The 26,854-nt window shown below is 41.4% G+C and overlaps 1 protein-coding gene across 1 annotated transcript; it reads left to right on the top strand.

Moving 5' to 3' along the window:
- Nucleotides 1-345: 345 nt before the first annotated feature.
- OTUD3 (OTU deubiquitinase 3) lies at nt 346-25,502 on the top strand. The gene is made up of 8 exons (XM_024749906.1): nt 346-692; nt 7,303-7,451; nt 12,584-12,696; nt 16,251-16,373; nt 21,294-21,425; nt 21,977-22,073; nt 23,271-23,455; nt 24,450-25,502. Exons 1-8 carry the CDS (start codon nt 472-474, stop codon nt 24,624-24,626), a joined length of 1,197 nt encoding a protein of 398 aa, XP_024605674.1. The 5' UTR covers nt 346-471; the 3' UTR covers nt 24,627-25,502.
- The last annotated feature ends 1,352 nt before the right edge of the window (nt 25,503-26,854 follow it).

The following is a 26,854-nucleotide window of genomic DNA, read 5'->3' as shown; positions in this document are numbered from 1 at the left end:
GGTCACCTTACGGTGGAATCAAGATTACAAGAGGAGCCAGTTTTGGACAAGGGCTACCTCCCCCTGAGTTATGAGGGAAGGTAGAGAAGCAGAGAACGCCAGGATTAAGTAAAGTGTATGCGCTTTAGTTCCCCGGCTCTCCTTGACCTTTTCCTGCTTTGTTCTCTCTGGTCCCACCGGCGGCTCACTTGGAGTACCACCCACCGATAGAGGGAGGAGCGAAACAAACAAAGATGGGTTCCCCTCTAGCCCTCCCAGGCGAGCTCTCTATGGCGCCTGTCAGCCTAGCCGGGCGGAGGGGCGGGGCTCCATCACATGACCTGGGTCCCCGGCGCCGGCGCAGGCGAGGTGGCAGTGTCGCCGTCGCCGGGTTCCGTAGCCTACGACGCTTCGCCTCCTCGGTACCTGAGGCGGCCGCCCGGCGGTCCTGCGGCTCTCCCTCCTGCCGCTGCGGGCCGCGGGGCCAAGGCCATGTCCCGGAAGCAGGCGGCGAAGAGCCGGCCGGGCAGCGGCAGCCGGAAAGCCGAGGCCGAGCGCAAGCGGGACGAGCGGGCGGCGCGTCGGGCCCTGGCTAAGGAGCGGCGGAACCGGCCGGAGCCCGGCGGCGGCGGCGGCTGCGAGGAGGAGTTCGTCAGCTTCGCCAACCAGCTGCAGGCCCTGGGGCTGAAGCTGCGGGAGGTGCCGGGGGACGGGTGAGGCGGGCCCGGGAGCGCGGGGGGCGGCGCCGGGGGACCCGCCGGGCATGGCGACCGTCGCCGGTTCTCGCCCATCCATTCATCGGGCGGCCCCGAGCGCCGGCTGCGAGCCAGCCGTTTCCTAATGCAGGGGGTCCGGCGGCGAGCGAGGCGGCCAGGCCCCTCCCCTCGAGACGCTCGAGTAATCCCCAGTTGCCCTAATCGTGGCAAAGGCTCCAAGCAAACTGTAAAGGGGTCCTGAGAGAGAATACTGGAGCAGGTCTCCTTTAGATCGGTGCTCAGGAAGGCCCCCCTGGAAGGTGACATTTAAGCTGAGACCTGAACGAATGAGATGGAGCCAGTCAGCCGAAGAGCAGGACCGCGCGGAGAGCGTTCATAATGACCATCAGACGAGTAGAAAGGCGTAAGCCCCACTTGGTATAACGCTTGGCCTCCTTTGAGTCCTTACTGTTGGATATTGCCCTCCTTTTACGCTTGGGAAATTAGGTCTGTGAGGGCCTGTTGTTTACTGAGCTGAAGGCAGCTTCTCTAATTCTTACTTATATGGGCTTCAGTTTCTCTGTAAGCAATGGCGTTTACCCAAGTTTGCTTGGAGTTTAGACTGGAATCTGTGTCCAACTTTTTTAGGGAACACGGGATAAATAAACGGGGTGGGGGGGAGGGACTGGGCGAAGGGAAGGAAGAATGGCCTCGGGAAGGGGCATATGGATCCAGGAGCGTGGAGGGAAGGAGAGAAAGGGTAGGGGAGAGGGCAGGAGATCAGTTAACATCCCCATTGCAGGGGTAGGTAAAAGGGGGTCTGGAGGCCGGAGTGTGGCACTCTTGAAGAGATAGTATTAATAACAGCCTGGTTGTTTTTGTTCCTCCCTTCATTTGGGCATTTTTGTTGAATGAATGAATGATAAAAATATCATAGAGGGAGGCCAACTAGACCCTCAGCAGGGCCCCTCAGAGAGGCGTTTTCTTAGTGGAGTCGCTACAGTTAAAAGCTTGCTTTGCTGGGTCTTGCTTTTAGCCTAGTACCTTGATTTTTGTCAAATATAGTTAATAAGTATTCAGGGCCTTATTTATCCTAAGCAAACTCACAAGCACAAGACATTGCTCTATAAACCGAAATACCAGTTGAGTACTTTCCGGTGGGATTGGGCTGGGGTCTGCTTCTTCCTTGCAAATGATTGGTTTGCTTGTGTCTGCTGTGCTGGGCATGGGCTTCCCACTGGCAGGGTATCCAGGAAACTGAAGTACTCAACAGAAGATTGCTTATGAGCAGGAACTGCAGCACAGAGATGCTGGGAACACACTGATGACTAAGATAACGTTCAAGCTTAGTAAGAGAGACATAGCAGCAGGTCTCAAACATTTTGGTCTTAGGATCCCTTTACACTCTTAAAAATTACTGAGAACTCCAAAGAGCTTTTGTTTATGTGGGTTATAGGTATCAATATTTACTATATTAGGAAGTAAAATAAAAATTAAAAACAATACACAAACACACATTATATTAACTTTCAGAGTGATAACATCGAGTATCATATATCAGGTAGCCTCTGGAAAACTCCACGGGACACTTGTGAGAGAATGAGAGTGAAAAAGATAAATAACATCTTAGTTTTGGACTCATGGATACCCTGAAAGTTTCTCAGAGATACCCTCCCTTCCCAAACTGGGCCACACTTTAAGAATGGATGATATAAATAATTAAAATGCAAGTTGATATATTCTTAACAGTGACCGATTATAGTGGTACTATTGAGAAGGAAGTTGCCAACACTCCCAGAAGTGGTCAGGGAAACCTTGTTCATTCATCAAACGTTCATCGAAACCTACCGTGTGCTAGATGCCTTTCAGAGGAGGTCATACTCAGACTGGGTCATGAAGGACCAATAAAAATCCAATAAAAATATGCCAAGAGAACATTCCAGGCTGAGGAGTAATACATGTAAAGGCACAGGAGCACATTATTTTTGAGACATCTGCAAGTTGTTTAGGATGACAGGAGTATAGGGTACAAGGGTAGAAGTCAGCGGCAGTGAGGCTGCAGAGGCAGAGGCCAGCTTGACTGCAATGCTCACGTCTCTCACTTCTGACGTCCCTACTCTTTGGACAATGTTAGATGGATAAAAGGATAATGATAATTTCTCCTTTGGGGGCTCCATGAAGCTAACCCCTTTCTGTTCACAAATTCTTCCCATGGGTGTCATGGACTGTTCAGCCCTCTTTAGTGTTGTGGTACTTTGGAATATGGTGATGACAGGCTTTATCACTGGGCAGTGGGTGGTGCTTCCTGTGTATGTTACAGGTTAGTGGGCATCAACAGATTCTTTTAGTTGTTAACATTTATTGAGTACGCTTGGTGAAATATAAAGTTACGGTAATAAAAAAATAGTTGACAATCTCCACTCTTCTGTCTTTCCATTCTGGTCTGATTACAATATTGAGTAGCCTGAGATAGCGTCTCACACTATATAGGCGTACTCGTTGTTGGCAGTGTGGCACTTGTAGCATTCTGGAACCTTCGGGTACTTGGGAAGAAATTAGCTGGTGTTCTCTAATGTAGCCTTTGCGTGAAATCAATGTAGCATAGATTAATCAGGGAGCTACTTACGGATTTTTGTAATGCATCATGGCCCGCCTTCATATTTGTTGTGTTATCTGGAGGGTGGACATAAATTGGATTCCGTTTCAAAACAAGAAATATTTTAACCTTGATGCTGTCCTTAAAAGCATGACTGGATGTAGCGGGAAAAGAATCGCTAATTGGATTAGGCAGTACAATATTAACATCTCTGAACTGTATCCAGTTGTATCTTCCTAAATGTAGCCTCAGAGTACATTGCTAATTAGTACTGTTCCAATATTAAAGCATTAAAGAATCACTAATTTTAGCCATTTGTCTCTGTCTCAGGTTGTTTTATGGTGAAAGTTTTACCTTATTTTTATAATCGTAGGATCTTAGTGCTAGAAGGGCATTCACACTTTGTCATCTTGTCTGATTATCCATTAGCACCTGCATCACCTGTACAGCAGCCTCACCTTTTGTGTCTGGCTCAGTGGTTTTCAACCTTGGTGGCACAATAGAATCACTTGGGGAACTTTGGAGAAAATACAGCGCCTGGGCGCTCCCTTAGATCAGCCACACCAGAATCTCAGGCAGTGGGGCCTGGTTAGGGATAATTTTTAAAAATGTCCACATGTGATTTTAATGTACAGTATAATTGAGAACTGCTGATTTGGAGTCTAGAGTCTAGACTGGTGTTTCTCAAACTTTAACATACAACAGAATCACCTGGAGGGCTCATTAAACCCTCAGAGGGAAGAGATTGCTGGGTTCCCAGCCCCAGAGTGTCTGACTCAGTAGGGCTGGGGCTGGGCTAGGCGGCTCAGAATTTTCATTTTGAACAAGTTCTCAGGTGATGCTGATGTTGCTGGTCAGGGGTCACACTTCGAGAATCAGTGATTGAGACCAGCACTGTCTGATAGAAATAAAATGGGAACCACATATGTACAATAATTAAAAATTTGTCTGTTAGCCACATTAAAAAGGTAAAATGAAACAAGTTTTTAAAATAATGTCCAAAAGTGTAAGTCTCTTACAATGACAACACACCTCGATTTGTATCAACCACATTTCAAGTGCTTAGTAATCACCTGTGGTTAGTGGCAACCATATTGTATAACACACATGTAGGCAATTCCTGAGGCTTGTCAATAGAAATGTACAAAATCCTTAGTCTGTGCAGTCCGTCTCTATAGACCTAAAATAAAATTACCTTTTATTTGCCAAAATCCATGTCCCTGTAGCTTCCTTGTTTAGTTTAGTTTTATTGTACAAGGATAATATCCCTTTCACCATGACGAATAGTTGGAGGCAGCTATCATGTCCCCCTGAGCTTTCTTTAGGCTAGAAGTCACTCGTTGTTTATGTTCTTCATATTATTTAGTTTAAAGCCACATCAACTCATCTGAACCTATCTTAAAATGTAGTAACTAGAATCATATACAGTACTTTAGCTGGGGTCTGACCTCAAAGAACAGAACAAAATCTGACCCCCTCTCCCCCGACTTCTGCATACTTACTGCCATTACTGCAGCCTAAGAGCCCATTAATTTTTTTAACGCCTAACGTTGCAGTATTGTCTCATGCTAAATTACTGAGCACCCAAAACCCTTAATTAATGTAATTGGTTAGTTTTGTGAACTCAAATGCAAGACTTTACATATATCCTTATAGTGCAGTGGTTCTGAAGTGGGCATGATTTTTCCCCCAAGGGAACATTTGGCGATAATGGCTGGAGATATTTTTGGCTGTTAAAACTGGCGGGAACATGGTGGTAGTGGTGTTACTGGCATCTAGTGGGTAGAGCCCAAGGTTGCTCCTAAACATCTTCCAGTGCACAGGACAAAGGGTTATTCCAGAATGTCAACAGTGTGTGGGGTGGTGAGGAGCCCTGCTGTAGTGTATTGGGTGAGGGTGTGGACTCAGGAAACAGCTGGGATCTCCTAGAGGCCCTTTGGGCCCTGGCCACACTGTTCTCACGAGGATCGTGAGTGCGCTTGCTGGGCTCCCTAAGGGAACCGAGGTTGTTCGTAGAGTTTGTTCACATTTCATGTGCTACTATCTTGTAACTCTGTCAGAAAAGGAAGTGATTTGTCTATCTTGATTTTTCATTTTGACGACTTGTTTTTAGTGAGCTCAAGGAAAGTTTGGTAAATATAGAAAAGTATATCGAACTAAGTTTAACAAATAATCCTAATTCCACTCCCCAGGGATAACTGTTACTAACGTTTTGGTGCCTGGGATTGAATCCTGGGTCCACCACCTACTGATTTTGTGACCTTGGGCAAGTTACCTTAGGGGGATAGTAATAGTGCCCATCTCATAGAGTTGTAAGGACTAAACACATTTAGTACATATAAAGTGTTTGGAACAGTCCCTGGCATATTATAAGAGCTGTTTAAGTGATGGTTTCAGCGCTTTTTCTTTGCATACATTTGTATGTGTTTCTACATCTGTGTATATAGTATACAGACGAACATGCTTGCACTCATGCAGTATATACAGTTTGATACCTACTTTTTTGGCTTATGTGGAGAACATTTGCCTGTGTTGCTGAAAGTTCATGGAAAGCATGTTACTTTCTGCAGAACACCATGAATTTTGAGATGTCAAATGTAAAGCAACTAAATATGTAATTTTGCACCAAATCATGCCTTCTTTTAAACTGGATTCAAGAATGAACTAGTGGTGGCAGGTGTTAAAGTTTTAAGAAAAGTTTGAGAGAGAAGCTTAAAATTGAGAACATCTTATCCATTAGCTTACTTTATTCCTGTGGTTGAGAAAAGACTGCCATTGTTAGATTTTAGCAACAGATCCCTCATTCTAGTGTATAGAACTGTTATGTTCCAGTCCCTTCTAGAATGTTGCCCCAGATTGATGTAGAGTTTCTTGGATTCTAGTTTGTAGAATCTGTTGTCTAAATTCTCCCCTTCGCCCCACGAAAACAAACAAACACAAAATATATATATATATCTCCTTATATGTTTGAAGAGATTCCTACCTCTCTATAACTTTCTGTTGAAAACTCACTTTTCTGAGTTGAAAAACAGAAAACCTCTGTCACCTATACATTTAGGTTTGAAGTCCTTCCAGAAGTGTGATGAGTTTATATTTTGGAATTAGAATATCATAGGTTTTCATTTGGAAGAGTAAACCGTTTGGTGTGAAAGTGGACAACTGTTTGGCTTCAGAATGGCTATTTCCTTAGTTTTGAGGATACCAGATTGTGTTTGTCTTGTTTCAGTCTCTGTGTATCTGGGCTCTGTGTTTGTGGTATAGTTTGGAATTTTAGAAGCCTTTAAGGGGTTTGAAAGTACAGATAACTCTTACAATTTATTACCAGCATTTTAATTTTAGAAACAAAACAGAAAGAAAACTTGGAGAGTTTCCATTTGGCAGGAATAAGGACAGCATTGTGGCCCTTGGGTGAGAGGTGATGAGCCGAGGAGGGAGAGTGTCCTTGTGAACTATGCCTGTGTGTTGTCCAGGTGCTCTTCCCACAGCTTTCCCCACTGTGTCCTTAGGACTCAGAGAGGATGTTCAGCTCAGCTGTTTCTATTGGGAGCTTGACAAATTGCTATCCTTTTGGTACTTGTTAGGTGAATAGCTGAGCAGCCATAGTGAAAAGGGTTTCAGAAAAGAGGCAGTAGATATGATTTATTATTTTGGAAGGGGATCTGGGAGTCATAGCCCTTAGGTGTGGAATGGCCTGTAGTGTCTGGACCCTGTCTTCAGGTGGTTAGTATATCACCAAACTTCACTTGTTGAAGCAGCGAAGGTACAGAGAAGTTCAGTATCTCTCCTGAGTCAGCCAGCTGGTAAGTGGGGAATAGGATTCTTACTTGATGCCTCTCAAAAAGGTAATGTGATTGAATATCTTCCCTAGTGCTCTCCCCCCTGGTATCTGAGAGGAACCTGGACAGTCAGAGTTGAGGCTTTATCTCTTTTCTGTGTGAAAGATTTCCATGGATGGCCTAGCATGGAGCATCATTGTTTTAGATGAACTAAGTTCATTTTTAAAAGGTCTTGACCAGCGTTTTGTTTTGATAGCAATTGCCTATTCAGAGCTCTTGGTGATCAGTTGGAGGGACACTCGCGAAATCACCTCAAGCACCGACAAGAGACAGTGGACTACATGATAAAGCAGAGAGAAGATTTTGAACCCTTTGTAGAAGATGACATTCCTTTTGAGAAACATGGTAGGTTCACCGTGGGACACTGGATCCTCCAGGAGTAAATGCATTGGGTAATTAAATCCATCAGGATCCCCTACCCTTCCAGCTAGGGGTTTGGTTACATAAATTATGGCATTCATTTATTCGACAAGTATTTATTTGTCTGCTCCATAATAGGCAGCGTGCTAGGCAGTTGGGAATCATTAGGTTTAGATGTAGATGCCATTAATAAAAATGATGTTGGGAACTCCCTGGTGGTCCAGTGGTTAGGGCTCCATGCTTTCACTGCCAAGGGTGCGGGTTCGATCCCTGGTTGGGGAACTAAGATCCCCCAAGCTGTGTGGTGTGGCCCCAATAATAAATAAATAAATAAGTAAAATCTGAAAAAAAAAATGTTGATGTTAATTAACCTGAAAAGCTATTCGTGACTTCTTATTTAGTGGTGGGGAGGGAGCGGGGAAGCAGGTTATAAAATAGTGTGTATAGATTGATCCTGTTTTTAAAAGGTGTGTGCACACAGAACCAAATTAGGAAGTCTGGAAAGATACTAACATTTTATGGTTAATTCCCGGCTCCATCTATTTTTCAGAAACCACTCACTCTTTCAACAACTTTTATTAAGGGGAGGTAATAATAGGACCTAATTTATAGGGGTTTTTGGTAAAGATTAAATTAGTTAATACAATTAAAATAAGTTCTTAATAAGTGTCAGCCATCTGGGGATGATGGGACTATGAGTGTTTAAATTATCTTCTGTAGGTTCTTCTGATTTTTAAATGATCATGCATTACTTTTGTAATCAGAAAAATCAATAAAGTCATTTTAATTTTTCCCCCCAAACCCAAACACAACCTGGTTTCTTTGAGGCAAGTCAGTTAGTGACTTAAATTAGTTCCTTAATAGGCTCAAAGCTAGTAAGAAAATACTAGCTTTTAAGCTTTGATTTTGACAGATATTTACTGAGAATCTACTGTGCTGGGTGCTGATATATATATGTTTTACAAATAACATTTTCATTACAGGTCTCACAGTCTTGTCTGTCTCTTATCAGGCAAGAGAATCATTCTGCGTTTTAGAGCGCTAACTCTGGGAACCATGTCAGGAGAGGATGGGGAGAGAGACTGAGAAGGGAGATGAGTTAGAGAGCTCGGCACATTGGCCAGATGAAAGCATAAGCGTGTCTCCACCAAGGCAGCGACTGGGGATGATGAGTGGCGTCCAGACCAAGACACAGTTTGGCAATATAATTGACAGGACTTGGGAGGTGGTGGGGGGAGGGGAGGGGTGGGGGAGACAAAGGAGATTCTGAAGTTTCTGCCTGGGGAAAGACCAAGTTGCTGTACTGTTAATAAACTAGAGGGCAGCAGGAGGAAGACATTTGGGAGGGAAGCTATCTGTGATCCCAAAGCCTTTCTCTTTCCTCAGTGGGGAAGAACTCATTCATTAGGCACAAGCAACAAAACAGAAACAGTAGCGAAACTCCTAGCGATTAGTTTATTCTAGTCATAGCCACGGAGTTCTGACGGTCTCTTCCTGGGTCACTTTTTGTCTAGCAGACACCAGTTAATCAGATGGTCACCAGTTTACAAATTAAGTGTGGGTGTATGGAGCAAGTTTGGGAGTTTAATGCCATATAAAATGAGTTGTGTCATTGATCCAATTAAAATATTTTAGGTGAAGAGAGTTTTTAGTTTGTGACTTTGAACATCTTCAGTGATGTTCACGTGGTAGATTTGGGGGTATGGCAGGACCCTAGGTGTACGGTGGGAAGGTGTTTTCAAGAAATGTCGCTGTGCGTGCCTGCTGGTTGGTTGGTGCTTTATAAGAGTTTGAGTATCATAGAAGTGGGAAGTGACTCTGACTGCCATAGCAGAAGGGAAAAGAAACCTAGAAGTCTGCACATTCTACTTGTGTGTCAGTTGAAGACTAGACTTGTTACATTTATTACTCTTATAGTTTTATTTTTTTTTTGATGTTGGGGGTAGGAGTTTATTAGTTTATTTATTTTTGCTGTGTTGGGTCTTCGTTTCTGTGCGAGGGCTTTCTCTAGTTGTGGCAAGCAGGGGCCACTCTTCATCGCGGTGCACGGGTGTCTCACTATCGCAGCCTCTCCTGTTGCGGAGCACAGGCTCCAGACGCACAGGCTCAGTAGTTGTGGCGCACGGGCCTAGTTGCTCCGCGGCATGTGGGATCCTCCCAGACCAGGGCTCGAACCCGTGTCCCCTGCATTAGCAGGCAGATTCTCAACCACTGCGCCACCAGGGAAGCCCCAAGTTACGTTTTTAATGTCTACCTACCTTGTTATACTATGATATTCTTGAGGGCAGGGACTGTGTCTTTTCCCCACTGTGGCAATGGCTGGCACATGGTAGGCACTCATATTTGTTGACTGAATCATTGAATGGCTCACTTAACTCTTCAGGACCTGGTTACCCTTGCATCTGGCTGTGTCTTTAGGATTCTTTCTTTCCTTTAGACTGTGGCTTTGGAGAATCGGCATCATCTTCTCCCTAACTAAACAGATACCCAGATCAGAAACCTGAATGTTCTTAATGCCTTCTCTCCCTCCCTCCTCATACCCAGTCGTTCATTAAGTCTTGTCACTTCTACCTCAATGTTTTTTTTCTCATTCTACTGTCTCATAGAATCAGGCCTCTTTGGCCATTTGCCTAGATTTCTTCAATACTGTTTGCCTCCTGACCCCTTCAGTTTGTTTTCCACATTGCAGCCAGAGTGGTGATCTAAGTGGACATCAAATAGGTCTTCCCCTGTCTAATGCCTGTTGGCAGCTCCCTGTTGACCCCAGGAAAGTACCAACTCTTTAGCCCTTTCTGATCTGTGATTTTCTTCTTTCCCTACCCTCTTCTCTTGTCATTTCCTAATATATTTTCTTGCTTCCCCACCCTGCCATCTCAGCATTCTGAGTCCCTGCCAATACCGTGTAGTCCACAAGCTCATCATGCTCTTCCTCACTTCTGCTTGGAACATCACCCATTCCTCTTCTGTGTGTCTGTCTTTTACCTGCCCTTTGGGAAGCAGCGTAGTCGTCTCAGCTGAGAAGCTTATCTGGTACACCTTACCTCCCCTCCCCACTGGTCAGACTGGCTTATGTTCCCCACCTGGAGTTAGCCAAGCTGCAAGGTTTAAGGACACGGTCTTACACGAGACTTCCCTGACTTCCGACGCCAGCCGCAAGTTTGTGGTTTCCCAGAACCACTCTCAGGTTTGATAATTTGCTAGAAAGACTCAGAGAGCTCACTGAAGGCTGTTATACTCACAGTTGTAGTGTGTTACAAGGGAAGAATACAGATCAAAATTAGCCAAATGGTAGAATCTGGGAAGGTTACACACTATACAAAGCGTATTGGCAACCAGGGACCCTCACCCAAACTTCAGTGTCCAGAATTTTTATTAGGGCTTCCATTATGTAGATGTTATTGATCGATTGCCTAAGTGGTTCAACTCAGTCTGCAGCTCCCCAGTCCCCCAGGTCGTTCTAATATCACACGGCCAGAGAGGTCCACCATGAGTCGCCTCGAGCATAAACTTAGCATCAGCTGTCAGCTGAGGCTGAGGGGCCTACTGTGGATGACAAAGACACCCCTATCACTTGGGAAATGCCAAGGGTTTAGAGGTTCTCTCACAGGAGCGGAGGGCGGGTAAAGGCCAGACCTCTCTTTGGGTAAGACCACGTTCTTTACTACATGTTTCTTTCCTAAAGCACCTACACATCAGCAGTGTCCAATTTCTTGTTGTTTGTTCCCCACTGGTTATAAACTCCTTCAGGGCAAACTGTGACAGGCTGTGTAATGGAGTGGCCAGGAGCCAGGGTCTTGGATTTAGGATGCCTGGGGTGAAGCTCAGCTCTGCTCTCTACTGGCTCGTGACCTTGGACACAGTTGCAAACCACTGTGTGCCTTGGTTTCCTCATCTATAAGATGGTGTACATGATAATACCTTTATTCAGGGGATTGTTTTGAGGATTAAAAGTGATTTGTGAGTTGGTGGGAATGTAAATTGATACAGCCACTGTGGAGAACAGTATGGAGGTTCCTTAAAAAACTAAAAATAGAACTGCCATACGACCCAGCAATCCCACTACTGGGCATACACCCTGAGAAAACCATAATTCAAAAAGAGTCATGTACCACAATGTTCATTGCAGCTCTATTTACAATAGCCAGGACATGGAACCAACCTAAACGTCCATCGACAGATGAATAGATAAAGAAGATTTGGCACATATATACAATGGAATATTACTCAGCCATAAAAAGGAATGAAATTGAGTTATTTGTAGTGGATTTGAGGTGGATGGACCTAGAGTCTGTCATACAGAGTGAAGTAAGTCAGAAAGAGAAAAACAAATGCCGTATGCCAACACATATGTATGGAATCTAAAATAAAGAGGTCATGAAGAGCCTAGGACCAAGACGGGAATAAAGACACAGACCTACTAGAGAATGGACTTGAGGACATGGGGAGTGGGAAGGGTAAGCTGGGACAAAGTGAGAGAGTGGTAGTGTATAAATGGACATATATACACTACCAAATGTAAAATAGATAGCTAGTGGGAAGCAGCCGCATAGCACAGGGAGATCAGCTCGGTGCTTTGTGACCAGCTAGAAGGGTGGGATAGGGAGTGTGGGAGGGAGGGAGATGCAAGAGGGAAGAGATGTGGGGTTATATGTATATGTATATATAGCAGAAACTAACACACCATTGTAAAGCAATTATACTCCAATAAAAACGTTAAAAAAAGTGATTTGTGAGAAGAAATTAATAAAATCTGAAAGAATGTGAGAAGTGAGTAGAGCGGTGCTTGCCACATAATAAGCATCATTAATGCAAACTGTTATGGTTATTGTCACATTTCCAGTGTCTCTCATAGAGTTAGGCATTTAGGAAGCATTTAGAAAATGTCTATTGAAGGAATGAATAAATGAGTCCTTTCTTTTATGAGTGATTGGTGCCCTTCTGAGTAGGAGTCTATGTACTGTTTAACCAGCTTCAATTCGTAGACTGACAAAGCTAATGGACCTTTTCAGGTATGTTCACTGTTTCTCGTTATTTAGAACTAAATTATACCAAAGCATGTTTGCATTTGGATTTTTCTATGATAAAGACTTCATTTTTCTTTCTCTCTTTCCATGCAGTGGCCAGTTTGGCAAAGCCTGGAACATTTGCTGGCAATGATGCAATTGTAGCCTTCGCAAGAAATCATCAGTTGAATGTGGTGATTCATCAACTTAACGCCCCTTTGTGGCAGGTAGGTCCCCCATTCAGGAATTCATGTTAAGCTCTTGTTTATAAATTAGCTTTGGGGATGTCCTCAGATGATGGGGCTTGACTTACGATATTGAACTATGCAGGGTAACTTTAACCCAAGATGGGAAGCTTGTGGTGGCTTGGAGTTAAACCCTGCATTACAAATGGAGTCTGAAGTATAATTCAAAAACCTTTAAAATGCCAGAAATGTTACTCAGCAGTCAGTTAATTGGGTAGTTTGGGGTGGAGAGCCTCCTGTGGAAATAACTTAGATAATTTTGTAAAAATACCTCAGTGAGAATTTAAAGGATTTGCATACATATTCTAGTTTGAAATATATCTGTTCCATGTATATGTTTTTGTTTTTTAGATGGAGGAAAACAAAGACCAAATTCACTATAATAGCTGTTGCTAAAAAGAATTTCTGAACAACAAAATTTATTTCATGGCCTAGGGTGTCAAGCTCTATTTCTGTGCCCTGCCCGGCTATACATAGCGGTTCCAATGGTTTTTCTACAGCAAGTAAGATTTTACAACAAATGCTGCGTTTGTGCTGTGGGATGGCAGAGCACGCTGCTGCTGGGTCGCTTAGGCCTGCCTTACCCTCCTTTACCTTTGCTATTCTATTCTAAAGTACCCTAGTTTCCCAAACAGTCCATCAAACCGAACATTCTGGAGTACAGAAGGTCAGAGGTCGGGGTGAAACTGTACACAGACTGCCACCCCTTACTCGTCCTCCTTGCACTCAGCTTTTCACTTTGTGGCTCAGCTCCTGGAGACTGGTCAGGTGATTCCTATCAGTCTTCCTCTCTCCCCTGCTCCACTACTCCCCCATTTCTAACTTTGTTTTTTTTTAATTAGAAAGTAAAACATAATGATTATAGAACAATTTCAAAATTCAGAAAAGCCCATTAAAGGCAAATAAAAATCACTCAGAGTCATCATACTCCCCAGAGATAATTACTATTAACATTTTAGTGTGCATCCCTGTTATTCACACACACTCTTAACTATAAAATCATTCATGTATGACTGGGAAGAGACTATCACAATGTCACACGTTTTAAGCAAGTCTACACACACACAGACACATCCATACGTGTATATATACACACACTGTGTATCCCTATATATTATATTATTATCAAGGCACCAATGGCCTTTTTTCCTCATTGGTTTCCTATATCACCTGCATATATATTTCTTTGTAAATTGCTTATTCCTTTGCTTAGCCTTTGCTCATTAAAAATAAAGTCATTTATAGAGATATAATTTACATGTAACAAAATTCACCATTCTCTGGTGTATAGTTCTATGTGTTTTGACAAACATAGTCATGTAAATACCACCACTATCAATATACAGTATATTTTCACCACCCCAAAAAGTTACCTCATGCCCCTTTGCAGTCACTAGTCCCCTCCCCCCACTCCCAGATTCTTGTAACCACTAATCTGATTTGTCTCTTACAGTTTTTGCCTTTGCAGAATGTCATATAAATGGAAGTATATAGCTTTTTGTGTCTGGCATAATGTCCTTTTAACAAAAATTACACTACAACAAAATAAATTAGATACTCCATGGGTTGGTAAGGACTTTACGTTGCAGGGATACAGTGAGCAGGATGGGAAACAATATCTGTATGTGCTGATCTTTGGGGTAGTGTTGTCACATGTACTGACACCGGGGAGAGCTATCATATTTTTAGTGAGGCGCTCTCTTTCTAAGGATGTCTTTGAGCCAAGAAGACCGGTTACCTCTTTCGTTGTCCCAATTTTTTGTCTTGAAATCTTTACTGCTTAGCAGAAGTCATCAAAATCATTTGAATATACAGCATAATGATCCTCTTCTTGAAGGAATATACTCAGGGCCAACTCAGTAACTGTAGGTTGCCTTTTCCTCCTTTGATAACCGTTTTTAAAGTTTCTTAATTATCTAGGTAGTTGTGGAAGATAATTCTGCATAACTAGATTTTTTTTTCAAATACATTTATTTCTGTAGTGTCCTCTTGCTAAACATTCAGAGTATATGTTTTTAAAATAAATACATTTCCTGTATACTGGAATTGTCTACTAGGTTTTCCCCATCTCTCCCCACCCCAGTGAAGCACCTTATAAAATTTGAGAATTGAAACTGAATTGGTTGCTACTATCATGGGTAAGAGCTCTTACATTAATAATGAGGAGGTTTATACTCACAACGTACATTTTTTTTTCTGGCTACAAATGGAATATATGCTTCTGTAAACAATAGAGACACGTGTGACTTAGAAAATGAAAGTCCTCTGTGGTCTCCCTCTCCATGAGCATCACAATTCGGTGACTGTTCGTCAAGTTATTTTTTCTTATTCATAATGCATATGTAGTGTTATTATTATTTAAATATATAAGTGCTTTAGGGATTATGTCATTCAGAGATTCTGATCAACTAATTTCCTTTCCAGTAGTCTTCCTGGGAGATGAATGGTGCTCTCTCTATTTTGCATGTGTCAAAACCAGACCCTCTGCCCTTTGAGACCTAGATGTTCTACCTGGAGAAAACTTGCGTGGTTCTGACTTCTAGACCTGTGCAGTTCCTGTTTGTTCCATGGTTTTGCTGTGGTTTTAGACCACAGATATTGTTTAAATTAATAATAGGATCTTACTGCCTGTGACTTTCAGCAGAAATAAGAAGGAGGTGCTGATATTTTGGGGTTTTAACAAATAGACAGTTACTGGGCTTTCTAAAGGACAGATTCAGAATTACTGTAGAGTTTCTGCAGAGTTGGTGGTTTGGGGGGGATGCCCAGGCTCCACTTCGGGCCGTCTGTATTGCATGACTCCAGGGAGCACCATTCTGGTTGGGCTGTGCTGCAGGGCACCATTCACACGGAACACCTTGTGAGCAGTGCTTCCAGGTTGTGCAGTGCGGTAGTACTGCCTGACTGTGTATAGTTTTATTTTGCAATTGATATAAGTGGGATGTTTTGAGTTGTTAATGTTTCTCAGTATGCGTTTGATGAAAAATGCTATTTTTGTTAAAAAAAACAGTGTGGATTTACTGTGAAGCTAGTGAAGCATAAGTGTCAGGTCCTTCATTTTTATGGAGCCCCGTTCAAGGCCTTGGGAGGAGTTCTAGCAATTTTATATATGTAATTTTATATTCTTTTTCTCGAAGAGGGTCCCAAATTGTTTGAGTTTCAAGCCCAACAAATCTGCATCTGCCCCTGGGCCTTCCCTCTTGGAAGGGACCTGTGCATTTGAGGGGCTGAGAGGTACTAACACTCCTGAAACTTAAGCTTATTTAACTTCATGGTAAATCTGCCCCTGGTTTTTGAATATGCATTTTTGTATGATTTTACATCCATATAGTTGCACATTAAAGCACGATGAATCATACATACATGAGTGGAAGAAGGATAACTCAACGATTGCTTAGGACGTATCGCAGTCATATTCCCAGTTCCTTCTATATAGAGCCTGTTGACTGGGCTTCCTGGGCAATCAGGTGGCGTTTCTCTTCTGAAGTGGACACTGTGCAGATCCACGCTGGCATCTCCCCTTCCTTTGCCTGCAGATTCGTGGTACGGATAAGAGCAACGTGCAGGAGTTACACATCGCGTACCGGTACGGAGAGCACTATGACAGCGTTCGGAGGGTCAATGACAACTCAGAAGCGCCTGCACACCTCCAGACTGATGTGAGTGAAGCCTCCGTTTTCTTCTCTGTTCTCAGCCCTGCAGGAACCAGGTCGAGAGCTGTGTGCCCTGGAGCTAAAAACCAGTGATGTTTTAATAGAAAGTTGCCTTTAAGAATCTCTGGGCTTGATTTTTTTTTTTTAATTTTGTTAGTTCAGGTGAGAGCAGCAGATAAAATTATTGTTCTTTTGCTTTCCCTAACAGCTGATGGCTATGATTGCATGAATATAATTTATATAAACATTTAAAATAACTTTTATGTTTTAAAATTAATCCATGCTTTGTATCTAAAATTCAGAAACTATAGAAAAAGTAGAGAAGAAAATTTAAAATGCACGGAATCAACAATTTTTGGTATTGTTTTCGTATTTTTATAGCTTTGTTTCCTGCTTTTTTGCCATTAACATTATTTCACAAGCCTTTCCTCACATTATTAGACACTTCTTTGTAATTAAAAAAATAAAGTAAATGTCACTCTCTCACCCTTGTTTACCTCCCTGGATGCAACCAATGTTATTAGTATATCATAAAATTACCTAGAGATATTTTACATATCAAGCAAATATGTGAGTATGTGCATGTATTTCACTTTTGCTGGAGTACATTCTTCCTATCCACAACTGTAGCATCCTCTGTATACTGTTCTGCACCATGCTTTTCGAATGGAACACATCTCGGAGTTTAATTCATAGCAGTACATAAGGAACTTCCTAAATCTTTTTAAACGGCTCCATAGTATTCTAGTGTATGGATGCATTATAATGTGCTTGAATAGTCCCTTTGATGGACTTTTAGATGGCTTTCAAACTTTGCTTTTACAAACAACATGCAGTGCCTTATATGCGTATCTCTTCACACATGTGCGAGTATATTTGTGGAATAAATTCCTAGAAGGTTCTTACTACATCAGAGGACGTGTGCATTTATAATTTTGGTAGATGTTGCCAAGTTGCTCTCTGTAGAAGTCTTAGTCAGTTTACACTCCCACTTGCAATATGCGTCTCTTCTGCACCTTTGCCAGCACAGTGTGTTATCAAGTTTTTAAATCTGTGTCACTGTTAGGGAAAAAATAGTTTTCTTAACATGGCTTTAATTTGTATTTTTCTTATTAGTGAGCTTATGCATCTTTTCTTGCGTTTAAAACCTACTTTTGTCCTTTTTTGTGTGAACTGTATTCATGGTTTTTGTCCATTTTTTTCCTGTTCAATTTTCTTAATGATTTTTAGGAAATCGTTATGTATTAGGGAAATTAGCCTCTATTTGTGGTATGAGTTGCAAATTTTTCACAGTCTGTCATTTGTCTTTTTATTCTTTCCCATATTGTCTTTGCTCTGAAGGAATTTTAAATTTTTATGTGGCTAAATTTATCACGTTTTCAAGACAACATATAAATGTCTTCTGGGTTTTGGGTCATGATTAGGAAGCTCTTCCCACTCTGAGGTTAAAAAGAATTCTCCCATAGTTTATTTTAGTCCTTCTGTACTTTCATTTTTTAAAAGAAATTAGATCTTGTCTCTATTTGGGATTTATATTGATATACAGGTGTGAGGTATGGATCCAACTTTATATTTTTTCCTTGTGGTTACCTAGTTGAACCCAAAACTGTTTATTAATTACATGTCTTTTGTCCACTGATTTAAAATGCTGCTTTTTTCATATAATAAATTCCCATGTGTAGTTGGGTCTATTTTCTAGACATTGGTTCTATTCCACTGGTTTTACTCTTCATATGTTAATGTGTTCATTGTTTTAGTTAAGAAACAGTGTATTTTAAAATCTAGTAGAACTCTTCACTCGTCGTCACTTTCTTTTTTTTTGATTTCCTGTATATTCTTGCTTTTTTTGTTTTATATATGAGTGTTAGAATATGTTTGTCTAGTTAAAGAGAAGTCCTGTTGATAATTTGCTTTTATTGGATCTCATTAAATTAATAGATTAACAGGCAAAAATTTTCATCTTTATGATGTTGAATCTTCCTAGCCAGGAACCTGATAAGCTTTTTATTTGTTTCGTTGACTTTTTGGCGATCTGCGGGAGCACTTTTTTCATATAGCTCTTTCCCATTTTTTACTGAGTTATTCTTAGATGTTTTCTGTTTTCTGTTCCTGTTGTTAGGAAAGGATCTTCTTCCCCTTTATATTAGTATATATGAGATTTGTTAACAAAATGTTAATTATGTACATACCCAGCTATGCTACAGAATTTTCTTACTTTTTAATTGAGGTAAAATTCACACAACAGAAAATTCACCATTTTAAAGTATATGATTCAGTGGCACTGAAAACACCTATAAAGCTGTGTAACCACTTCCTCCATCCAGTTCCAAAACATTTTCATCACCGTGAAGAAAACTTGGTGCCCCTTAAGCAGTCATTCCCCATTCCTTTTCTATCCCAGCAACTACCAGTCTACTTTCTGTCTCTGTGGACTTACTTATCCTGGACATTTCTTATAAATGGAATCACACACTATGTGGCTTTTTGTGTCTGGGTTTCCTTAGCATAATATTTTCAAGGTTCATCCATGTCATAGCACTTATCAGTACTTTGCTCTTTTCAAGGTTGAATAATATTCCATTGCATGATATATCACATTTTGTCTATCCTTTCATCTGTTGACGGGCATTTGGGTTGTTTCATACTCTTTGGCTGTTGTGAATAGTGCTGCTCTGAATATGTGTGTATCGTATTTGAGTACCTATTCTCAACCTTTTGGATATACAGCTGGCCTGTGAACAACACAGGGGTCAGGGCTGCCAATTACGTGCAGCTGAAAATCCAAGTATAGCTTAGAGTTGACTGTATCTGAGCTTCCGTATCTGCAGTTCTGCATCTTTGGATTTGACCAGTCGTGAATTGTGTAGTACTGTAGTATTAACTGCTGAAAAAAATCTGTATAAGTGGACCGTGTAGCCCAGACCCGCCAACTGTATATCTAGGAGTGAAATTGCTGGATCACATGGTAATTCTATCTTTAACTTTTTGAGAAACTGCCACACTGTTTTCCACAGTGCGTAGCTGCACCATTTTACGTTCCCACCAGCAGCGTATTGAGGGGTCTGCTGTCTCCACATCCTCGCCAGCGCTTGTTAGTTTTATTTCTTTTTAAAAGATACATGTACTTTAAAAGATTAGTGTATACATGTCAATCCCAATCTCCCAATTCATCCCACCACCCGCCCCTGCCCCCCGCTGCTTTCCCCCCTTGGTGTCCATACGTTTGTTCTCTACATCTGTGTCTGTTTCTGCCTTGCAAACTGGTTCATCTGTACCATTTTTCTAGACTCCACATATATGCGTTAATATACGGTATTTGTTTTTCTGACTTACTTCACTCTGTATGATAGTCTTTAGGTCCATCCACGTCTCTACAAATGACCCAATCTCGTTCCTTTTTATGGCTGAGTAATATTCCATTGTATATATGTGCCACATCTTCTTTATGCATTCATCTGTCAATGGGTAATTAAGTTGCTTCCACGTCCTGGCTATTGTAAACCGTGCTGCAGTGCACGTTGGGGTGCGTGTGTCTTTTTGAATTATGGTTTTCTCTGGGTACATGCCCAGTAGTGGGATTGCTGGGTCATATGGCAGTTCTATTTTTAGTTTTTTAAGGAACCTCCATACTGTTTACCATAGTGGCTTTATCAATTTACATTCCTTATAAACATAGGATTTTCCAGAATTCTTTTTGTTTGGAGTAGTTTTTTTGTTGATTCTCTCTCTTTCTCTTTTTTTTTTTAAGGTATAGAATTATATTATCTGCAGATAGCAATAACTTCTTCCTTTTCAGTTCTATACTTCTAATTTTTCTTTTTTTTGGGGGGGGGCGCTAATTGCATTGCTGTTACCTCCAAGACATGGTTAAATAATCATGGTGGTGGTGAAAGTCCTTGCTGTGTACCTTACTTGAATGGGAATGAAGCACCATTCTGTGGATTTACCGTGGTTATTTAACCACACTCACACTATGAAACCTTTAGGTGTTTCTGGTTATCCACCACTCTTAGTGGCGCTGTGAGGAGCGCTTTAACAAAAATTCCTTCTATACTTGACATTATTTCCTTTGGATGAATTTCAAAGACTTGCTGCACATAGCCAAATGGTTAGGGTAAATTTTTAGAATAGGTTGCTTTTTATGAACATTCTAAGGAATAGACTGACATTGCTAGAGTCCACTTACACTTTTACATGCAGAAAGTGGAAATGTCCTTGCTCATTTCCTATCTCCCTGCATTAATAGCCGGCAGGGGAAGAAAGTGATTGGGAGCCACAGAGGGATGATTTTAGCTTTTCTGAAATGGGTTTAGGTTGTAAAGGCCTGTGGATACCAAGTGAGCGGCTCTTCAAGTTTTTAGAATTTGACAGGTACCCTTGAGTGTGGTGGTAGCACGTGAGGTTAAATGAGTCACGCTCACCTGTGATAATCTGGTTGGGACAGGAGCTCCAGCACATTGAAGCTTGCTGATGATCAAACAGGGCCTAGGGAACCAGATGAGAGTCGTATGTGTGTTTCTTCAAGATGAGTTGTCCTGCTGAAAAAGCTCATTGGGTGCTAGCGTAGAGGATCGATTCTGTTAACTAAGCTCACAGCTCTGGAAACTGGCTGAGACGGATACGTGCTGTCTGAGTCAGCAGTCATTGCCAAAATGTTGGTCTCTAGAAGCTGTAGGCGCTCTAATGCCATTTTTACTGAACAGTTTATCCCGTATCTTGGGCCTTTCTTTTTAATACTTCAGTTGTGGCCTGGAATCTCAGTGTCTGGATAAAATTTAGCCTAGTGGTTGCTATTCCTTTAAGATTGTCGCTGGAATCTTTTCCCATCTGTTTAAATGTTTTTGAGATTAGAGGGTCTTCCTGTATTGCAGGTTCTGAGCACAGTTTGCTAGAGTTCATGATTATTACTCGTTCTGTGTACTTCAGTTTCAGATGCTTCATCAGGATGACTCAAATAAAAGAGAGAAGATCAAAACAAAGGGAGTTGACTTTGAAGATGACCTGAGAGATGAAGTAGAAGATGCTGTCCAGAAAGTTTGCAATGCAACTGGATGTTCAGTTAGTATTTGTCATGCAGTAACAGTGGTTTATAGACAGGCATTGCTGTGCCTAGTTTATCTGCTAGTTTTGTGGCATCCCTCTAGCATGCTAACACCTGATGGGCCAAAACAGACCCATGATATTTGTAGTTTAATTAGCTTATGTGATACAGTTTAATGAGAGATGTTCATTCATTTCTCTCTTGTTTGCTAGACTTTATCCAATACTGTTCAAAATCCTAAGGAAGTATGTGGGTTTATTATTTTCTGACTAGTGCGGTTTTATAAGAATTCATTTTATTAAATGGTTATTTCAGGTGATTAACCTTACTGAAAATTAAGACATGTTCTAAACGGAAGGTCTTGAAACCTTGCCTCAATGACATCCTTTTGTTTATTTTTAGAATAGGTTGCTTTTTATGAACATTCTAAGGAATAGACTGACATTGCTTGAGTCCACTTACACTTTCACATGCAGAAGTTTATAAAATTGTTTGTCAGATTATTGATGTAGAGGTAGGTAGAAGAGTATAGCCAGAGTCTTGATTTGTTCCTTTGTTTCTTTCATAGGATTTTAATTTGATAGTCCAGAACCTGGAAGCTGAAAATTATAATATTGAATCTGCGATAATTGCCATGCTCCAGATGAACCAGGGGAAAAGAAATAGTAAGTCCATGATTGATATTTATAAGGTTTCAAAATGATTATGCTGGTGATTTTCCAAGTACTTATTTTTAATCAAGTGACAGGTAATAATTATATTGTTATTTATTCATTCAGCAGCTTTATATATGCAGGTGTTTTTTACTAGGTGCCAGCCCTGTGTCAGAAAGAGTATAGTCTGGGGTGGGGAGGGGCTTGGTGGAGAGAGATAAGTAAATTGGTATAATAAGACATAATGAAGTGTGGGTACAGGCTGCTAGGGGAACGCATGGAAAGGCCACCTTGCTCAGTTTTGGAGGAATGGAAAAATGTCAGGGAAGACTTTAGCCTTTTAGAAATAAGATCCCGTTATAATACCAAAATGATCATTGAAATGGAATGGAGAGAAAAATTATTTTTCTAATGGAAATATTTAAATTACTGGCACCTGTCAACTGGTGATAATTCAGAATTTCTTTTTGCTTGAACTGAGTTTAATTCTGTGATTCAGAGGAAGGAAAAAAGTTGTTAACAATGAACTGTTTTCTCAAGTTATTTATTTTAAATGATTTCAATATTTATTGCCAGACATGTGCCACATACTGTTCCTGGCATTAGAGTTTTCTAATTGGGTATTTTATTATCCTCCTTACATATTTGCTATACCTTCTTAGAAAGCTGTAAGTAACTTGGTCTCTGTGATTTTAAAATAATGCTATGCAGTGTCTGTGCTATCCCATATGGTATGTACTTGACATGTGGCTAAGCGAGACCGACTGAGGAACTAAGTTTAAAATTTTATTTAACTTTATTTAATTTTAATTTAAATAGCTGCGTGTGGCTCGTAGCTACTGTATTGGAGAGCACAGCTTTAGAGCTTGTTTCCTTTCTGGTTTTGGGGTACAAATGAAAGATTTCCCCCTAAAAATTCATGTTAAAAAGCGGTTTAATCTAACAAAACAAAGCACTCAGCTGGTAGGAAGCTGATGATAAGACTGGTGGTCAACAGGTTATTTTAAAATTTATCTTCCGATTTTTACCAATTATTTTTTCCTTATGTTCCCCACTGTATTGACTTGATATTAGAATTTTGCCTCAAGGAAACTTGCTCTCCAAATGCCAGTGATCTAGGGACCCGGGTAATTTTGGAGTCATTTAACAATAATCGCATTGTGTAACTATCTTAGGTTTTCAATTTAACAAAATATCTTTCTTCGGAAGATGCAGAGGAGAACCTTGAGTCCAGTGGCCGAGTGCTGAAGCAGTGTGACCCTTTATGGGAGGAGGGTGGCAGTGGCACCAGAATCTTTGGAAATCAGGGCTTAAATGAAGGCAGAACTGAAAACGATAAGTCTCGGGCCAGCCCTAGTGAAGAAAACAAAGCAAATAAAAATCACCTCCCAAAGGTAGGAAAGATGGGGCTGCAAGGGCAAATGGTGGGCTGCTGTAATTCGGTGGCGTGGAGGGAACTTGGAGCTCCATTTAGTGTGTGATTTTCTCTTGATCTATGAAAGTGGTTACTGTAGGAAATACAGGGAGTGCGTGAGGGAAGTGCTTCATGAAGTGGAAGGAAGACCTCACTTTGTCCTGCCTGGACTTTGTAGTGATGGCTAGAAGGAAGTATACTGTGAATTCATACTCATACACGCGGATCGGCTCCATTTCCCACCTCACATTACTGCGTGTGTGGGTGCTTTCCATGCTAACCCATGTGATTGAATCCCATTTTTTTGTAAATACCATCACCTTCAGTGAACATCTTTGTGTATAAGTCTTAGTATTTTGCCTTATTTGCTTGGCTAGAATCCCAGAAGAGGAATTAACAGGTTAAAGGGCATGGATATTTGAATCTTTTTAAGGTCTTTTGGTAAATTGTCAAATGCTTCCCCGAAAGGTTGTACTGCTCCCTTCCCAACCCCACTCCCACAAGTAGTATATGACACCATTAATTTTACTGAGTTTGGAACTTATCGTAAAGGCTTTCACCAGGAAATTCTGAACTCAAAATGCAACGGTAATGTAAAAGGTCACAGGCAGAGGCTAAGATGTGGTAAGCTTCTGAGGATTTTGTTAGGATCCCCTGGGGCAATAAATTATGTACAGGAAGGCATCCTGTGGCATGTTTGAGTGTTACCTCCTGCTGGACTAGGGTTAATGTTTCTTTAGGTCATTTTGAATTGGTTTATGAGGAGAATGGAATTGATTTCATTTGCTAGCTCAGCAAGAGGGTGTAAATTTAAATGTAAATTTGAGCAGTAATGGGAAATAAATCATTTTTGGTCTGTTAGGTGGGTTTTCTCTGTTCTCGTTGAAAGGCAGTCTGTACCCTTTGCATCTGTCAGCCCTGCGTTTCCCGTCCACTGGTGCAGAGGCGACTCAGGTGGCAGTCTTCTCTTTCAGGTCACGAACAAACAGAGGCGAGAACAGCAGCGACTAGAGAAGAAGAGACGACAGGAGGAGAGGCACCGTCACAAAGCCCTGGAGGGCAGGAGTAGCCACAGGGACAACAACAGAAGTGAAGCAGACGCGAGCACCCAGGTCACCTTGGTGAAGACTTTCGCGGCTCTCAACATCTGACTCTGGCCTCCTGGGAGTTGTGAGAAGGGAATGGAAAGCGGAGGGCCGTGTGCCAGGCTTTCCAGCGAGGCCATCCTTTTACAAAACGAAACTCAACCCACAGAATCACACACTGAGTTAGTTTCCTTCAAGCTGCCTCCTTTTTTGTTCAGTTTTGTCAGTGATGTGTCTTATTTAATGAAAGTGCAGTGAAGCCATTCATGTTCCGTAATTAAAATATCGACTTTTAGGGGTGGATAGTTAGGTCAAAAAAACCCTTTTTAAGTGTGGTTTTATTTGCCCTGAAAATCGGAGTTCGGTGACCCCGTGATCTTTCCTTAACACTCGGGGTTTCACTGTAATTGTTCATGAAGTAGTTTAGATTAATTGCTAGAAATTCAGAATGACAAGTTTCCTTTGTTTCTCTTTCATTTTCAAACAGACATTCATACGCAGGATAGTTTATAAATGATGTCCAACTCAGGTACATGTTTAGAATTAACTTTCTTCTAATGCAAGTTAATCAGAAAATAATTCAGGAAGTGTTTTCCCAAAGTAATAGGATGTGAAGGTTGTGGCCTGTAGTCAGGGTGGAAATTAAACAGCTGCGTTTCTCTTCTTCCTGATTCTGATGCTCAGATGGGATGCAGGTGCTGTTGGTTCGTTTGCACTCAAGCCATATGATAAATAGGCCAGACTGTTAATAAGGCCTGGGCTTTGCTGGAAAATCTGTAGTGTTGCCGAGTAGTTTGTACTTGTTTCTTGACAACGAGAAGACAGTGTATCATCAGTGCTTATGATACAGTTCTGGGATTCTGATAGCGTGGAGCGCAGAAGCCATAGTTGTAAAGGCAGAAGTCAAGAGAGTCCTGAGATTTTGCTCAGGAACAAGTCTGAAGAGGTAATTGATTTGGGGTGGGGGGGGTTGGGGGTGTCTGGAAGGATTTCTAAGGCTTTTCACGTTCACATTTTAAGTAAGTAAGTGTCTTTTCTTCCTTACTATTCTGGATTTAGAAAGATGCCTTCAGAGAGATAAAAGGTAACTTGACCCTTCGCTGAATTTTCTTAGTATTGTGAAAATGAAATCCCATAAAATGCTGCACTTAACTTCTTTTTAGTTAAGCCCTGTTTGGGGATTTTGCTGTTCAAAACACTCTCCAGCACCCTCCAGAAGTTGTCGGTGACTTAGGTTAGACTAGCAGGGCAGAGAACTTACTTTGGCTGAGGCCTTCAAATGACTCCACAGTGCTGAAATAGATTTGGGCGGTGGAGAGATTTCATTCCTCAAACCGAATTAGGTGAATGTGAACCTTAAAACTGGAATGTACGAAGTGGCCAATCTTGGACTCTCTTTGCCTTTTGGGGACCTAATATTTGGAGAAATAATGTATGCTGAATCAAAAGGTAAATTATTAGTTACCTCCCCCGTCTCAGATTTCAAAATTATCAGAGTTCCGAGGCAAAGGGAAAAACTATAAAAAGGTTTTGACACGTATAGACATATCATGGTGTGGGCTGGCCTTGGATTCATTGGATTGTCTTTATCAGCAGGTGATTTGCTTTCTGTGGTTTTGGTGATGTATTTAAATTTTTTTTTTGTTTGACTTTGGTGGCTTTTTGTGGTTGGAGCATCAGTGGTCTCTTGGAAGTGCTCCCAGAACATCCTGGTACAGTACATCGTAACATGTAGCAGATTTAGAAACTGCACAGCATTTTTTCTTTGCACATTGCGGAGTCCTGAGTTAGAGCCTCTAGTACTCAGTCCAGACAAGTGAGGGGTCTCCGTTGTCTCACTGTCTCCAAGGGAGTGAGGTCCAGTGCTTCAGGATCGGTTCTCTTGGCTTTTAACTCTGGGCACGTTCCTGACTCTGGCTGAGCATTTCTGAGCGAGCACTCTTTTGTACTGTGAGAGTACAGGAGACCAGATCCCCTCAGAAAGACTGATTGTGTACCAGAAATTCAGCAGAATTAGGAGTCAGAAATAGCTTGAGGGAGACCCATTGTCAGAAGTAGTAGGATCGCTTTATTTACTTGGTTAATGAAGGTGGCCTTGGGCCCTATTGTTTTTTCCTGTTGGGTTTTAGAAGTTGCTAAAAAGTTGCTAAAGAATACTGGGCACATTTATTTATAAATTACCTAATTCTGATCATAGGCTTCGGCATTTCTTGGGTAAAATAACAGTGGTTTTAAAAACTAATCAAATGGCTTCAGTAGTTTTCTTTTATTACCATCTCATAGTTTTCCAGTTA

The sequence above is a fragment of the Neophocaena asiaeorientalis genome, unplaced genomic scaffold, assembly GCF_003031525.2.
Source record: "Neophocaena asiaeorientalis asiaeorientalis breed wild unplaced genomic scaffold, Neophocaena_asiaeorientalis_V1.1 scaffold275, whole genome shotgun sequence".
Classification (NCBI taxonomy): domain Eukaryota; kingdom Metazoa; phylum Chordata; class Mammalia; order Artiodactyla; family Phocoenidae; genus Neophocaena; species Neophocaena asiaeorientalis.
The sequence above is the reverse complement of the archived record's forward strand: the minus strand, read 5'-3'. Positions and strand labels throughout refer to the sequence as shown.